General features: G+C 56.8%; 3 protein-coding genes across 3 annotated transcripts; 2 read left to right on the top strand and 1 right to left on the bottom strand.

Annotated features, from left to right (window-relative positions):
* Window positions 1–8: 8 nt before the first annotated feature.
* On the top strand, window positions 9–5917 carry LOC113982949 (interferon-induced very large GTPase 1-like). Its single transcript, XM_039379604.1, is given in 3 exon segments — window positions 9–1807; window positions 1809–3479; window positions 3519–5917. Coding segments are annotated over 3 exon segments (4839 nt in total). The 5' UTR covers window positions 9–25; the 3' UTR covers window positions 4905–5917.
* Window positions 5918–9123: 3206 nt separating this feature from the next.
* On the top strand, window positions 9124–11592 carry LOC113982950 (lymphokine-activated killer T-cell-originated protein kinase). The gene is made up of 5 exons (XM_039379596.1): window positions 9124–9156; window positions 9559–9623; window positions 10427–10517; window positions 11029–11167; window positions 11569–11592. Exons 2-5 carry the CDS (start codon window positions 9575–9577, stop codon window positions 11590–11592), a joined length of 303 nt encoding a protein of 100 aa, XP_039235530.1. The 5' UTR covers window positions 9124–9156; window positions 9559–9574.
* An 86-nt stretch (window positions 11593–11678) lies between these two features.
* Window positions 11679–15940, bottom strand: LOC120322940 (dynein regulatory complex protein 1-like). Its single transcript, XM_039379609.1, has 5 exons — window positions 15597–15940; window positions 14009–14105; window positions 13116–13228; window positions 11986–12188; window positions 11679–11710 (listed from the first exon to the last, which is right to left on the bottom strand). The coding sequence occupies exons 1-5, from the start codon at window positions 15800–15802 to the stop codon at window positions 11679–11681; spliced, it is 651 nt and encodes a 216-aa protein (XP_039235543.1). The 5' UTR covers window positions 15803–15940.
* Between the last annotated feature and the right edge of the window lie 164 nt (window positions 15941–16104).

The raw sequence follows: 16104 nt of genomic DNA on the forward strand, positions 1-16104 counted from the left end.
GGAGGAAACAGGGGATGATGTGAGGATGCAGAACATACTCAAAGACATGGAAGACACTTTCCAAACAACTGAGCCTTCCAGTCACTCCAAATCTGAGTCAGGTGCCAGCGAATCCAAAGCCAATGAAGCCACTGCAAACCAAGAGTTCCTCCAGTTGCTCAAGCGCCTTGGACTAGAAAGTCACTATCCAAGAAAAATGGGCACAGGACATTTCCACAGCATCTGCAAGACATCTCTGCACGACAGCCAGCCCGGCAAGGACCAGGAACTGCCATTTCTCTTCCTGCAGAAGCTCTTAACCGTGGACTATCGGGTGAGGTACCTGACTTGTGGGGATGGGAGCAACCCAGGACTTGCCCCCGTGCCAGAAACCACAGAGCAAGAGCACGAACCCTCAGACTCCTTTGAGAACTTTCTAAATGATTTGGAGGAAGCAGCCCCTGAAGCTGCAACCAGGGACAACCACGTGCACCCCATGGACCTCCAGATGGCGATTTTCCACTGTGCTGATGACTTCATGAGACAGTCCATTGCAACCAAGCTGGCCTTCTGCCAACTGGCACTGCCCCTGCTGGTGCCCAAGCCGGGCAGTGCCCAGATCGAGTTCCCGCTCTGGGCCCTCAGCCAAATCAAAAGGAGCTGGAAAGAGGCCGAGAAGTCGGGACAGCAGCCCAGGATGAGCAGTCACAATAACAAACTCATCCATCAGGCAGAGACACCCATCGTGTCCTTCATCCGCATTGGCACCTCTGCCTCCTCTTCCAAGTCTCAGCTCCTCAATGCTCTGCTGAGCAAACAAAGACACGACACTTTTTTCCACCGCCATTGCCGAGGCAGCACCAGAGAGCGTTTGCTGATGGCAGGTGTTGTGGAGATTGCCTGGTACTGTCCCCGGGGAAGCCCCGATGACACCTTTGAGTGCTGTGTGGCTTTCTGTAACCTGCATGGAGACGCCAGGGACCACGGAGCACAGCTGCAGTTCTTACAGGAGATCTCTGCTCTCAACGTGGCTCTTGTCTCCGACTCGGAGCACATGGACGACAGAGGGAAAAAGCTTCTGCGTGAGCTGTGGCAGTCACAAAGGCCTCTGGTTTGTCTTCTCACTGACAAAGAGAAGGTTGCAGCTGGACAATCCAGCAAAAACATAAAAATAGGGATCAAGAACAGTAGCGAAGCAGAGATGTTGAACAAGCTTACCAAAACAATCAGGAATCTGCTGGAAGGGTCCAACCCACGTTTCAGCCTGGACGCCTGCCTGGACAAAGCTCGCCAGCACGGATTCTTAGTGGATGAAGATCGACCCGAGTGTGTGACAGCCAAAGCAAAGGCAAAGGAGCTGGTGACCCTTCTGAAGGAGGAGAAGCTGTCTGAGATCAAATCCCAGCTCCTGCCTCTTCAAGGAAAACTGTGGCACCAGTGGTGCCAAAAGGACAAAGAACTCACTCGCTTGCAGGAGAAGGGCAACAGGAGCATCGAGCGCCATCGGAGCCAAATTGAATCCGAGAAGGCAGCAATTAGAAGAAAGCAACTAGAGCGAGCCTTCCCCCTCAACCAGCTGATGAAACCATTCCTTGGCTTTCTCCAGTCACAGCCAGCAGATACCAAGAAATACTTCCTGCAGTGGATGAAGGTCTTTATGGACGACCTGTCCTCTGGTCGCCTTGAGGAACTGAGGAGAGACTATCACAAGTTATGGTCTGAAATCCTGGAAAAAAAGAAAAGCAAGGGAAAAACCAGTCCGAACCCTGAGTTGCTGAGTCGGTTGGAGGCCCTCTCTGATGAAATCAACGATTCATCCGTTGGCCTGGAGCATCTGTTGAGAGGAGCATCTGTTGAGAGAGGTAGGGCAGATCTATGAAGCTCTGCACTTAAGGAACTCAAAGAATGAAAATGTTGTCAAACTGCCCCAAATGGCAGCAGAGCTGATGGTTTTGGGATATCCTGTGGAGCTGATGGATGGGGATGCTTCTTACCTGCCCCTGCACTGGGTGGGAGCAATCTTTGACAGCCTAATTGAGAGGCTGGGGGACAAACGAGTGTTTGTTCTCTCCGTGCTCGGCCTGCAGAGCACAGGGAAGTCAACCCTGCTGAATGCCATGTTTGGGCTGCAGTTCAACGTCAGCGCGGGGAGATGCACCCGGGGAGCGTTTATGCAGCTCCTGCCACTGGACGAGCAGCTGCAAGGGGACGTGGGCTTTGATTACATGCTGGTTGTTGACACAGAGGGCCTTCGTGCCATAGAGATGGCCAATAAACAGTCCCTGAACCATGACAACGAGCTGGCCACCTTTGTCATCGGCATCGGCAACATGACCCTGATCAACATCTTTGGGGAAAATCCCTCAGAAATGCAGGATGTTCTTCAGATCGCTGTGCAGGCTTTTCTGAGGATGAAGAAAGTACATCTTTCCCCCAGCTGCCTCTTTGTCCACCAAAACGTGGGAGAAGTTAATGCCAGTGAGCAGAACATGGAAGGACAAAGACGTTTGCAGGAAAAGCTGGATGAAATGACCGTGGCAGCTGCCCAGCAGGAATGCTGTGACGTCTCCTCCTTCAGCGACGTCATCCGCTTTGACGTGAACACCCACATTCACTACTTTGCTCACCTGTGGGAAGGAAACCCCCCAATGGCACCACCCAACCCCACCTACAGCCACAACGTCCAGCAACTGAAGCGCAAAGTTCTCCAGGCTGCCAGGGAGTCCCAGGGCAGCATTTTGACGCTCTCCAGCCTGAAAGTCCGTATTGGTGACCTCTGGAATGCTTTGCTGAACGAGAACTTTGTTTTCAGCTTCAAGAATTCACTGGAGATTGCTGTGTACAGGAAACTGGAAACTGCCTTTAGTCAGTGGACCTGGAGGCTCAGGAGTCACATCTTAGATGTACAAATGAGACTCGACAACAGAATTCGGAACGGGGACTTGCAGCAAGTCACCAGAGAACACCTGGAAGGGCTCGTGCAAGAGACAAGTGATGCCATTGAGAAAGACATGGAAAAGTATTTCAAGGAAGACAAACACTGTGAGATGCTGGTCCAGTGGAAAGGCAGCACAGAGCTGAAGCTGAAAGAACTAAAAGGGAATCTTCTTCTTGAAACTCGGAAGAAATGTGAGAATCTCATTGAACTGCAGAAGACCCAGAGTAAACTGGATGCAAAGAAGTGGGAATATGAAGACGAGCTCTTGAGAAGGAGCAGGGAGTTGGCTCTGACGCTGAAAGGCAACAGCCTCAGTGAGATACAACTGAGAGACAGCTTTACTTCTCTCTGGGCTGAGTGGATTGCTGAAGTCTCCCGTGCTGCTCCCCCACTGGAACGGGTGGATATTGATGTGGAAATAGAAGATGTCCTTCTGGAGCATTTTAAGGAGCCTGGTTTCCATGCACGGATCAGGTCATTTCCCAAACACACAGGATTTTCCTTGGACTTGAAGAAACATGTCACAAAGAAAAGGGGTTGGAAAACATACCTCCCATGGAATGTTTCCATTGCTAATTGGAAAACATACCTCCCGTGGAATGTTTCCAATGCTGATGTGAACTTGCAGGACATCACAGACAACATCATAAAGCGTGTGTGGGCAAACATTGATAAGAAGGAACAGGAGAAACGGGATTACAGTCGAACCTTTATTCATGAAATACTCCATGAAGTACAGGAAGGTGTGAACAACGTCCCCAGCGATGCACCATTTAGGGTTAACAAAGATTACATCATAGATTTATCTCTGTACCTGTGCAGAACGGCAGCAGAAAGGTTTAAAGCCATGCACAAAATGTTCCAGAAGGCAAATGACCCAGTCACCTACCTGAACAGCAAGAGAGAAGATTTCTTCACATGTTTCCAGATTTCCTGCCAAGGAGCCACTTCTGTCACAGCTTTTGCTGTTTTCCTTTGTGACAAGCTTGCCCCAGCTCTTCGCCGGGCCGTCTATGAGAGGACGGCTAAAGCCATCGCTGGGGATATGCAGGGGAAAGTCCCAGATTTCCAGGGCAACAGAGCCAATCTGGATGTTTGTATCCTGAGATTCCTGGCACAAGAAGAAAACTTCCAGTATTTCAAGCAGTACCTTGAACATCCAAAAGAGTTTTTTCAGTGGTACATTGAGAGACGTGTTGAGAGTTACTGTTTAGGTGAGAGCCGGAGGCTGGAGAACTTTTTAGATTCCTCCCTTGATGTTCTCTATGGAAACATCCTGTCAGCTGTTGCTTCATCAACCCAAAGGGTCAAAGACAGAAAAGACCAAAAGGACAAAATCTCTCTCTGGCTGGATGAATTTTGCAGGGAACTGACAGAGCTGATCAACTTGCCCAGAAGTGACCTGAAGGGCCTCGAGCATCAGGAGATCACAGACATCGAGTTCCTGAGCAAAGCCATGGCAGAAGCACTGCCTGCCATGAAGGACAAACTCAGGGAAGAATTTGCTGTTGCTGATCTGAGCTGGTTTGAAAGGAAGCCTCACACCATCCTGGCAGAGCAGTTTTGGGGGTGCTGGGCGCAGTGTCCCTTTTGTGGGGCTGTCTGCACAAACACCATGCGGGGACACGATGGAGACCATCAGGTTCTCTTCCATCGACCAGAAGCTTTGACGGGAGAGTGGTGGCACCAAACAGATCACCTGGTCATTGATATTTGTTCCAGCCTCGTTGCAAGTGATTGTGAATTCGAAGGTCCTGATGAAGGTTGGATCCCCTACAAGAGATACCGGGATGCAGGACCTCCTGTCTCCACTTGGAACATTCTTCCTGATCCAACCACACAAGCCTACTGGAAATGGTTTGTGTCTCATTTCAGGACAGAGATAGAAACCTGGCATGGTAAGAAATTTCAAGGCAGAGGAGAAATCCCTCAGGCCTGGCAGAGAATTACCAAGCAGGAAGCACTTGCTGAGCTGGACAAGCCTTAGGCCACATTGATGGAAGGAAGATGAAAGAAGATGAAGGAAGAACCTCCACGGCTTTGCAGTTTAGCAGAACAGAGTACAAGGCTGTCCACAAAATGCTGTTTCAATGCTTGTGCTCTCAAGCCCCATGAAGACAATGGGATCCAACTGCTCACAAACTGGGTGAAATAAGGTGCGTTACTCCGGCCGTCGCTCAGAAACTCCCTCGCTTCCTGATCAGCCAGAATCCTCTTCCCTTCCTGCCGTAAACATTTCCCTCTGCTTTGCCCTTGAGCAAAAGTATAAAAACCCTCCCACGGCTGCTCAGTCCCATGGCCAAGATGGAGCCCAAGTGCCAGGGGAAGGGCAAAGGCAGCACGAGAAAGCCCCAGTTGGATGAGCTGCTCTGAGGAAATAAGGGGCACTGAGCAAAGCCCAGCTTTCCTGCAGCACTGCAATCCCAGCACAAAGGGGGAACACTGTGGTACTGGGAAGATCATGGGACCCTCCAGTACCTGTCAGCCGAGGGACAATCCAGGTGTTCTGCTGCAGAGCCAACAACCACGTCGAACCCCCTCCTCAGGTGCCAAACCACGACCCCCCCTCCCGTTAGGTACAGCAAGAGAACTTTACACCAACCAGAAACAAAAGGTAATTACGACTGAAGCCACTCCAGCTCCACCTAAACACTAAGAATTTGTATAAAAGTAAGTTGAGGATAGGGGGGAAATTGAGGAAGACTCCCCCGAACCTGCTGGGATCAGCTGAGGGGTTGAACCTGCCTCCCCCCCACCCCAGGGACGCCGGTGGGGTGAGAAATACACTCTGGGCAGGTTCAACGCTGCTTTAAGGAGCAGAGCTTTGGTCGGGCTCCCCCCAGAGGATCTTGGCAGATTGCTTCGTGTTCCACCTTGGCCTTGCTTCCCAGAGCCCAGATTGCTTTCAAACACAGTTTTGCAGCCAGACGCTGCCGCCAACGCCCACGAACCTTATTAACCTGTCCCAGGCGGTGCTAATAAAGAGTGTGATTCCAGGAACTGGGAGAGGAGTTGTCGTTGATAATGTTGGAATGGCCAAAGCGACACGGAAAAAGTTCCAGCAAAGTTTATTCCAAGAAAAAAGCAGGGACAGCGGGGCTGCTGCGCAGCCCCTTAAGTACAGTTTTTGAACACACGTAATGCACACGGATAGGACACTTTCACACCAGAATTCTTACAGCTAATAGGTGCATTTTCTAAACTCTACTTTCTCACAACAACTTTGCTCTTTCTCAAAACAGCCCAGTTCTTTCCCACAACAGTCCCGAGCACCTGCTCTTATTTTTCTCTCATGTTGATGTTCTTCCCAACCACTCAAAACAGGTCCTTGTTCTCATGAGACAGTGTTCTCTGTTCCCACAGGACAGCTTCTTCAGGATACATCAGTATGTTGTCAGGATCAGGGCCTCCATTTTCAGTCCTCTCTTTCAGTCCGTCTCAGGGGTATACTTTGATCTGGTCAACATCTATTACCTCGTCAGTATGTGCCAAGGTGCTGACAGACCCGCTGTCACCCCTGACAAGGAGTCCTTTCAGTCGCCAGCAGCAGGTCCCACCTTGGCAGGGGCAGGGCCGGCTGAGGCAGTGCTTTAACTCCCTGCTCCGGAGGGCCCTGCGTGTGCCCAGGGCAGCCGTCCCTGCTCAGGGGCCTGGGCCTGCTGCACTTCCCTCCAGCTCTCAGCCCCACCGGCAGCTGCTCCTGCCCTTGGCCTGGCTGTTGAGCAAAAGCCTTTGCCGTGCCCCCTGTGCAGGATCCCGTGGCCCAGCAGCTTCCTCCCAGTCCCCGGGGCAGCGCTGGTGCTGTCCAGGCAGCCTGGGGGCACCGGAGCCGCGCTCTGGAGAAGCTGGGACCAGCTGGGGCTGCCCCGGGGACGGCCGTGGGGGTTGGAACTGAGGTGGCAGTGCCCCTGCCGGGCTGCCAGGGAGCCAGGAGGGAAAGCAAAGAGCTGCTGGAGGGGGGTGGGACTGGAAAGCCCAGCAGGGACTGCCCGGGGGTCTGTCTGATGCACAGGCTGGGAAAGAGGGGGCTGGGCAAGGCAGGGGACGGGGCTGGGCTGACAGGTTGGGAGGAGGCCGGGATGGGGCTGGAAGGGGAGAGGGGCAGATCTGAGTGGACCAACTCGGATTTCTTTCCCTTCTCCCCTTTACTTTCTTTTCCTTCCCTGCTCCTTCTGCCTCCCTCTGCTCTGGAGCCAGGCTGGGAGAGCTGGGGGTGCTCCCCTGGAGAAGAGAAGGATCCAGGGAGACCTGTGAGCCCCTTCCAGAGCATAAAGGGGCTCCAGGAGAGCTGGAGAGGGACTGGGGACAAGGGCTGGAGGGACAGGACCCAGGGAATGGCTTCCCACTGCCAGAGGGCAGGGAGAGATGGGAGATTGGGAGGAAATCTTCCTCAGATTGATGGGGGTTTAGGGGTGTCCAGGGGGGTTATGGGGGATGAAGTGCGATGGGGCTTTGTGGGGGTTTGGGTGAGTCCGGGGGGTCTTCAAAGAGCAGTGGGGTTTATGAGGGGTCTGGAGGTGTTGGGGGTCTGGGAAGGTCACAGAGTGATGGGGGTTTATGGGGGCTCTGGAGGGTGTTGGGGGATCAAAGAGCCACGGGGATTTAGGGGGGTTTAGGGAGGTGTGTTTGGGGAGTCAAAGAGTGATGGGGGTTTTTATGGGGGTCCAGGAGGGTTTATGGGCGTCCGGGGGGTGTTGGGGGGTCAAAGAGTGATGGCCCCCCCCCCAAGGCCGTGTGGACCCTACAGAGACCCCTGCAAGGGTTTGGAAATGCCCTCAGTGCCTTGGAGACCCCACACAGCCCCCCCGTCCCCAAGTCCTAAGGACCCCAGAGACCCCAAACTCCCCCGGGTGTCCCCCCAGCACCCCCTCAAGGCTTGGCAACCCAAAAATCACTCACACACCCCCCAGATCCCACCGGCTGTCCCCCCGATCCCTCCCAGGCTTTGGGACCCCCGAAAATCACTCCTACCTCTCCCAACCCCCCCGGGTGTCCCCCAGATCCTCTCTAAGGTGTTGGGACCCCCCCAAATCACTCTCACCCCTTCCAACCCCCCCGGGTGTCCCCCAGATCCCCCCCAAGGCTTTGGGACCCTCCAAAATCACTCACACCCCTCCCAGACCCCCCGGGTGTCCCCAGAATCCCCCCCCAAGGTGTTGGGACCCCCCAAAATCACTCACACCCCGGCCAGACTCCCCGAGTGTCCCCCAAATCCCCCCCAAGGTGTTGGGACCCCCCAAAATCACTCTCACACCCCCAAAACCCCCTTGGGTGTCCCCCAGATCCCTCCCAAGGCTTTGGGACCCCCCAAAATCACTCACACCCCCCCGGGTGTCCCCTAGATCCCCCCCAAGGCTTTGGGACCCTCCAAAATCACTCTCTGCCCTTTCAACCCCCCCGGGTGTCCCGCCAAATCCCCCCCAAGGCTTTGGGACCCCCCAAAATCACTCTCACCCCTTCCAACCCCCCCCCATGTCCCCCAAATGCCCCTCAAGGCCTCCTGCACCCCTCCCAGATCCCCCCAAGGCTCGGGGACCCCCCCAAATCCCTCAACCACCCCCAAACCCTCCCCAACCCTCGGGGGACTCCCGAGGAACCGCCCCAAGCTCCGCCCACCGCCCTCTGACCACGCCTTCTTCACTTGACCACGCCCCTTGTTTGCCCCGCCCGGGGATTGCTCATTCCCTCAGGCCACACCCCCCCCCGTTTTGCCCCGCCTCCTGCTGCTTGACCACGCCCCCGTCACCGAGGATCCTTCTGACCACGCCCCTCGCGTGACCGCGCCTGCGTCGCTCGTTGGCTCCGCCCACAAAGGGGGCGAGTCCGGCGCACGCGCGCGGATTTGAAAGGCGCGCGCGATTTGGAAGGGCCGCGATTGATCCGGGATCGGGAAAACGGGACCCAAAACCCCCCGGATACCCCCGGTCTGAGACCCCCGGGCACAGGTGGGACACGGAGGGGCTCTGCAGCCCCTGGATCCCCCAATCTGGGACCCCCCCAACCTGGGAACCCCCAATTCCGGGAACGGCCGGGAAGGGGAACAGGGGCTGAGACACCCCCTGGATACCCCCGGACTGAGACCCCCGGGCACAGGGGGGACACGGAGGGGGCTCCGCACCCCCTGAATCCCCCAGTCTGGGACCCCCCCCAAACTGGGAACCATCAGCTCCGGGAGCGGGAAGGGGAACAGGGGCCGAGACACCCCCCGGATACCCCCGGACTGAGACCCCCGGGCACAGGGGGGACACGGGGGGCTCTGGCTGCCCCCAGCCTCGGGATTCCCCCCTGCCCCCCAAATCCCCCAACCCGGGAGATCCCCAGCCCATTCTATCCTCCAGTCTGGGACTCCCCAGCCAGGGGCCGCCCCCCATCCCCTGCTCTGGGATTACCTCCCAAACTGGGACCCCCCATCTTCCAGTTCTGGACTTCGAGACCCCCCAAACCTCGGACCCCCTCTATCATCCCCCCGAACTTGGAACCCACCCTCCCATCTCCCAAATTGGGACCCCGAGCCCAACCTGGGACACTCCCCCACCCTCCAACTATGGACCTCTCAAATCTGGGACCACCCCCCCCAAGTCCCCCAATCTGGGACCCCCCCGGTGTCCTTTCTGTCCCTTGACATCCCCCTCGTCCTGTAGGATCGGGATCCCAGCCATGGACACCTTCCAGTCTCCAGCCGGCTCATCCCGCAGGGAGAGACCAGGTGAGATCCCAAAATATTCCCAGAGGACCCCAGGGACCCCAAAGGCCACTTGGGAAGACAAAGGCCATGATTCCAAGCATGGCATATCATGGAATGCTTTGAGTGGCAGGGACACCTCCCACTATCCCAGGTTGCTCCAAGCCCAATCCAACCTTGGACAATTCCAGGGATGGGGAATCCACAGCTTCCCTGTGCTCTGGGATGTCCCTGTGGCCTTTTGGGATCAGTTTTCCCACCCGTGTCCCATCCCAGCTCCTTGTGCATCCCGGGATTCCTCACTGTGGGATAAGGACCAGAAGCTCTGGATCTGTTTTGCTTTTGGGATCAAACCAGCCGAGGGTGGTGGGGACGGATCAGGGGATGGAATCTGGGGGAATACTGGGGAAAGGGGGGATTGGAAGGAGCTTCCGTGGAAATCCCAACTTGTTCTGGAAGTTGTTTGTGATCGAAGCATCCCAGTGGGAATCATGGAATGCTTTGGGCTGGAAAAGAGCTTTAAGGCCATTGAGTCCAACCATTCCCGAGCCACATTCCCGCTGCCAAGGCCACCACTGAGCCACATCCCCGGGTGCCACATCCGCAGGGATTTGAAATCCCTCTGGGAATGGCGACTCCACCACTGGACAGTCCTTTCCATGTGGGAATTGTTCCCAACATCCCCTGGCACTGCCCTGGCACAGCTCGAGGCCGTTCCCTGTTGTCCTGCCCCGCACCCCCTGGGAGCAGAGCCCAGCTGGGCTCGTGTCCAGCTGGAGGAGCTCCAGAACTTCCCTGGGATCCCTGGGATTCCCTTTTCCTTGCAGATGCAGGGCCCGTATCCGTCACCATCCCGGCCTCTCCCTTCATGCAGAAGTTGGGATATGGCACCGGAGTCAACGTGTACCTGATGAAAAGGTGTGTGGGGGGAGCTCAGGGGGGACAGGGAACAGGGATTGGGCAGATTTTATTCCCCAAAAATCCCCCCCTGGGGATGGAAAACGGGCTCTGAGAGGGAAAGTGGTGCCGTCACCGCCCTCCGGGTGCTGCCGGATTCCCTTCCCACAGATCCGGAGCCCAGGGAGGGATGTGGGGTTTGTACCGGGCTTGTCCAGGCTGGGAAGGAGCCCTTTGTTTTGGGATAACCTTTCCCAGGGATTCAGGGCTTTGGAGTGCATTCCTGGTGCCTCAGGGCAAGCTGCTTCCCTCCCGGAACTCCAGATGGGAATCAATACAAATTCCCTCTCCCTGAGAATTCCAGGGCGGAGCAGAGCATTCCCGTGCCCACCTGGGGCACATTCCAGTTCCTTTAGCACTTCTGCTCCGTAATTCCATGGAGTAAAGGCAGCTGTTCCCCAGCACAGCCCCTCGGGGCCCCCATCCCGGCGTTATCCCGAGGGAGCGGCTCTGACACGCCGGGATTTTCCAGGTCTCCCAGGGGTTTGTCCCGCTCCCCCTGGGCCATAAAGAAGATCAATTCCAAGTGCAACCGGAGCCAGCAGAGCCTCTACGGGGAGAGGCTGAGGGAAGAGGCCAAAATCCTGCGGGACCTCCAGCATCCCAACATCGTGGGTGAGTTCCCAGGGCGGGGAAATCGGGAATTCTGGAGCGCTCCCCACCCTCCCAGCCCGGAATCCCTTCCCAATCTCCCATCTCTCCCTGCTCTCTGGCACTGGGATCCATTCCCTGGGTCCTGTCCCTGCATCCCTTGTCCCCAGTCCCTCTCCAGCTCTCCTGGAGCCCCTTCAGCCTCTGGAATGTGCTCCAAGCTCTCCCGGGATCCTTCCCTTCTCCAGCCTGGCCATTCCCAGCTCTCCCAGCCTGGAGCCAGAGCCTGCCATTGGATCCAGCCCCAGCCCAGCTCCTCCCTGGGAAGGAGTTCCGGGAACAAGGGGGTTCCCTGGGAATCTCGGCACTCAGGGCAGGGTCTCCCTTCCCCTTTCCCGCCTTTTCCATCCCCACATTCCAGAAAACCCCTCTGACTGGATTCTGAGTGTCCTTTATCCTGGAATCCCAGACTGCTTTGGGTGGGAAGGAGCCTTAAATCCCATCCCATTCCATGGGCAGGGACACCTCCCGCTATCCCAGGGAATCCAACCCGGCCTGGGACACTGCCAGGGATCCAGGGGCAGCCACAGCTTCTCTGGGAATTCCAGCCCAGCCCCTCCCCACCCTCCCAGCCAGGAATCCCTTCCCAATCTCCCCCCCAAAGCTCCCCTTTCCCACTGGGATCCATTCCCTGGGGCCTGGCATTCCAGGCCCTGATCCCCAGGCCCTCTCCAGCTCTCCTGGAGCCCCTTCAGCCTCTGGAATGTGCTCCAAGCTCTCCCGGGATCCTTCCCTTCTCCAGCCTGGCCATTCCCAGCTCTCCCAGCCTGGCTCCAGCCCCGGAATTCCCAGCTCACCTCCCGCAGGTCCCGGATGAGCCGGTTCTTTTCCCGCAGGAGCCGCTCGCAGTTTTCCTGCTGTTCCTTCAGCAATTCCCGCAATTCCTGCGGGATCTTGGAATCCTGGGCCAGGACCCACCCGGAGTTGATCTCCCCAAGCTTCTCCGTGCTCCTCTGGGCTTCCCTCTCCAGCCTCTCCAACCTGCAGGGATCCAGGGAAAACTCGGGAAGCGCAACTTCCCCTCGGAACTCGCTCGGAATTCCGAGCGGCGCCACGGAATCCTGGAATTCCTGAGGCTGGAAAAGCCCTTGGAGACCATCAGCTCCAACCCCTTGGAATTCCAGAGGCTGGAAAAGCCCTTGGAGACCATCAGCTCCAACCCTTTGGAATTCCAGAGGCTGGAAAAGCCCTTGGAGTTCATCAGCTCCAACCAGTTTTCCATCCAAGGGAATCCTGGAATTCCAGAGGCTGGAAAAGTCCTTGGAGACCATCAGCTCCAACCCTTTGGAATTCCAGAGGCTGGAAAAGCCCTTGGAGACCATCAGCTCCAACCCTTTGGAATTCCAGAGGCTGGAAAAGCCCTTGGAGACCATCAGCTCAAACCCTTTGGAATTCCAGAGGCTGGAAAAGCCCTTGGAGTTCATCAGCTCCAACCAGTTTTCCATCCAAGGGAATCTTGGAATTCCAGAGGCTGGAAAAGCCCTTGGAGTTCATCAGATCCAACCCTTTGGAATTCCTGAGGCTGGAAAAGCCCTTGGAGACCATCAGCTCAAACCACTTGGAATTTCTGAGGGAATCCTGGAATTCCTGAGGCTGGAAAAGCCCTTGGAGACCATCAGATCCAACCATTGGGAATTCTGAGGGAATCCTGGAATTCCTGAGCTTGGAAAAGCCCTTGGAGACCATCAGCTCCAACCATTGGGAATTCTGAGGGAATCCTGGAATTCCTGAGGCTGGAAAAACCCTGGGAGACCATCAGATCCAACCATTGGGAATTCTGAGGGAATCCTGGAATTCCTGAGCTTGGAAAAGCCCTTGGAGACCATCAGCTCCAACCACTGGGAATTCCGAGGGAATCCTGGAATTCCTGAGGCTGGAAAAGCCCCTGGAGACCACGGAATATCTCACCTGTCCCTCCTCTCCTTGGCTTCCCGTTCCCTCCTCTGGAATTCCCGGAAATCCGAATCCACCTGGACATCCGTCACCAGCTGAGTGCCGTGGAAAAGCAGCTTGGCCAGAGCCTGGCAGGGAAGAGACACTTTTGGGAAGTTGGGATTGGGGTCGGATTCATGGATCCAGTCCCAGATCCTCCCAATCCACGGGATTTCCACAGGGAATTCCCATCCCAAAGATTCCACCCCGATTCCGAGTCCGGAGAAGTTTCTGTCCCAAAATGTTGGAATAAGGACCCAAAACAAGCTCCAAGGAGGAGACACTCCGGACACACATTTGGGAAGTTTGGGATTGGGGTTGGATTCATGGATCCAGTCCCAGATCCTCCCAATCCATGGGATTTCCACAGGGAATTCCCACCCCAAGGATTCCACCCCAATTCCGACTCCAGAGGAGTTTCTGTCCCAAAAATGGGACAATAAATTCCAAGGAGGGGTCCAAGGAGGAGACTCCCAAGACACACAGTTGGGAAGTTGGGATTGGGGTTGGATTCATGGATCCAGTCCCAGATCCTCCCAATCCATGGGATTTGCACAGGGAATTCCCATCCCAAGGATTCCACCCCAATTCCGACTCCGAAGGAGTTTCTGTCCCAAAAATGGGACAATAAATTCCAAGGAGGGATCCAAGGAGGAGACTCCCAGGACACACATTTGGGAAGTTGGGATTGGGGTTGGATTCACGGCCACATTCCCAAATCCTCCCAATCCATGGGCTGGGAACTCCCATCCCAAGGATTCCACCCCAATTCCGAGTCCTGAGGAGTTTCTATCCCGAAATTTTCCATTAACGACCCAATCCCGGCTCCGAGGGCGGATCCAGGAGCACATTCCCAGATTCTCCCTCACCTTCTCCGTCTCCTCGATCAGTGCCAGGCTCTTCCTCTGCTCTTCCTCCTCCTCCTCCTCCTCTTCCTCCACCTCCTCCACAATTCCAAGGGCTGCCCTGGGCGGAAAAACAGTGGGAAAAGCGGGATGTTTCCCACCCCAACGTCTGCCCGGAATCCGGGCTGGATTTGGGATCCCGGCTCTTGGATTTCTGGGTGCTGGTGAGGAGGGAACTGGGATCCAGGAGAGCCTTTCCAGGAGCTGGGAATGCCGGGAATCCTCGTGGGAAGGAGGCTCCGGAATGTGCTCCGAGCTCTCCCGGGATCCTTCCCAAATCCAGCCTGGCCATTCCCAGCTCTCCCAGCCTGGAGCCAGAGCCTGCCATTGGATCCAGCCCCAGCCCAGCTCCTCCCTGGGAAGGAGTTCCGGGAACAAGGGGGTTCCCTGGGAATCTCGGCACTCAGGGCAGGGTCTCCCTTCCCCTTTCCTGCCTTTTCCATCCCCACATTCCAGAAAAATCCCTCTGAGTGGATTCTGAGTGTCCTTTATCCTGGAATGCTGGAATGGTTTGGGTGGGAACTTAAAGATCATTCAATTCACCCTGGATCAGGGACACCTCCCGCTATCCCAGGGAATCCAAGCCGGCCTTGGACACTGCCAGGGATCCAGGGGCAGCCACAGCTTCTCTGGGAATTCCAGCCCAGCCCCTCCCCCCCCTCCCAGCCAGGAATCCCTTCCCAATCTCCCCCCCAAATCTCCCCTTTCCCACTGGGATCCATTCCCTGGCTCCTCGTCCAGCTTTGGGAACGTCCTTGGGAACGGGGCAGATATTCCAGAACGACCCTTCGGGTTCTGAGCCCTGGGATGAGTTTGGGGACAGATTCTGAGCCCTGGGGTGAGTTTGGGGTCGGGTTCTGAGCCCTGGGATGAGTTTGGGGTCGGGTTCTGAGCCCTGGGATGAGTTTGGGGACAGATCCTGAGCCCTGGGGATGAGTTTGGGGAGAAAACCTTATCCCTGGGAATGGTCCTGAGCCCTGGGGAGGGATTTAGGGATGGATCCTGAGTCCTGGGATGAGTTTGGGGTCGGGTCCTTATCCCTGGGAACTGGTTTGGAGCCATGGGGTCGGATTCTGGGACAGGTTCTAAGCCCTGGGGATGAGTTTGGGGTCGGGTTCTGAGCCCTGGGGTGAGTTTGGGGACAGATTCTGAGCTCTGGGGATGAGTTTGGGGTCGGGTTCTGAACCCTGGGGACGAGTTTGGGGTCGGGTCCTGAGCCCTGGGGTGAGTTTGGGGACAGATTCTGAGCCCTGGGGATGAGTTTGGGGTCGGGTTCTGAGCCCTGGGGTGAGTTTGGGGTCGGGTCCTGAGCCCTGGGGATGAGTTTGGGGAGAAAACCTTATCCCTGGGAATGGTCCTGAGCCCTGGGGTGAGTTTGGGGTCGGGTTCTGAGCCCTGGGGTGAGTTTGGGGTCGGGTCCTGAGCCCTGGGGATGAGTTTGGGGTCGGGTTCTGAACCCGGGGGATGACATTGGGGTCGGGTTCTGAACCCCGGGGATGAATTTGGGGTCTGGTTCTGAACCCCGGGGATGACTTTGGGGTCGCTTCCTCACCGTCTCCGCGCCTCGACGCGGCTCCTGCGGGCTCCGATCCGCTCCGCCCGCTCCGAGGCCGCCTCGGCGGCCGCGCCGGGCTCGGGGCCGCTCTCGGCGGCGGCGGCAGCCCCGAGGTGCAGGTCGGGGTTGGGCTCGGGGCCGGGGCTGGGCTCGCGGATCTCGTGGAGCGCGGCCGGAGCCGCCCCGCCCTCCCGGTTTTCCATGGATGCGCCGGGATCGGGAGCGCGGGGAGACGGGAAAGGGCGGCGCCGCTACTGCGCTTGCGCGCGCGGCCGGGAGCGTCCCCCGTTGCCCGGCAACGCGGCGGCCATGGCGGTTTCTCGCCGCTGCTGCGCATGCGCGAAGTGCAGGGAGAGTCACCGGTTGCCCGGCAACGTGCGTGCTCTGCGTCACTGCGCATGCGCACGCACCGAAAAAGCGTCCCCATTGCCTGGCAACGTGCGTGCTTTGCGTTACTGCGCATGCGCACGCACCGAAAAAGCGTCCCCCATTTCCATGGCTACGC

This window comes from Pipra filicauda, unplaced genomic scaffold, assembly GCF_003945595.2.
Source record: "Pipra filicauda isolate LSUMZ 115617 unplaced genomic scaffold, ASM394559v2 scaffold1056_size33668_pilon, whole genome shotgun sequence".
NCBI lineage: Eukaryota > Metazoa > Chordata > Aves > Passeriformes > Pipridae > Pipra > Pipra filicauda.

What these genes read in the sequence shown, in the direction of transcription:
- LOC120322940 (XM_039379609.1), bottom strand. Translation starts at nt 15,802, where the DNA reads ATGGAAAACCGGGAGGGCGGGGCGGCTCCGGCCGCGCTCCACGAGATC. An exon ending in TGATCGAGGAGACGGAGAAG is followed by an intron (nt 13,229 to 14,008) that starts GTGAGGGAGAAT and finishes CTTCCCTGCCAG; the next exon opens with GCTCTGGCCAAGCTGCTTTT. An exon ending in GGTGAGCTGGGAATTCCGGG is followed by an intron (nt 11,711 to 11,985) that starts GCTGGAGCCAGG and finishes GATCCCTGGCAG; the next exon opens with TGTCCCAGGCCGGGTTGGAT.
- LOC113982950 (XM_039379596.1), top strand. Translation starts at nt 9,575, where the DNA reads ATGGACACCTTCCAGTCTCCAGCCGGCTCATCCCGCAGGGAGAGACCA. An exon ending in ATCCCGCAGGGAGAGACCAG is followed by an intron (nt 9,624 to 10,426) that starts GTGAGATCCCAA and finishes TTTTCCTTGCAG; the next exon opens with ATGCAGGGCCCGTATCCGTC. An exon ending in ACCTCCAGCATCCCAACATC is followed by an intron (nt 11,168 to 11,568) that starts GTGGGTGAGTTC and finishes CCCACATTCCAG; the next exon opens with AAAACCCCTCTGACTGGATT.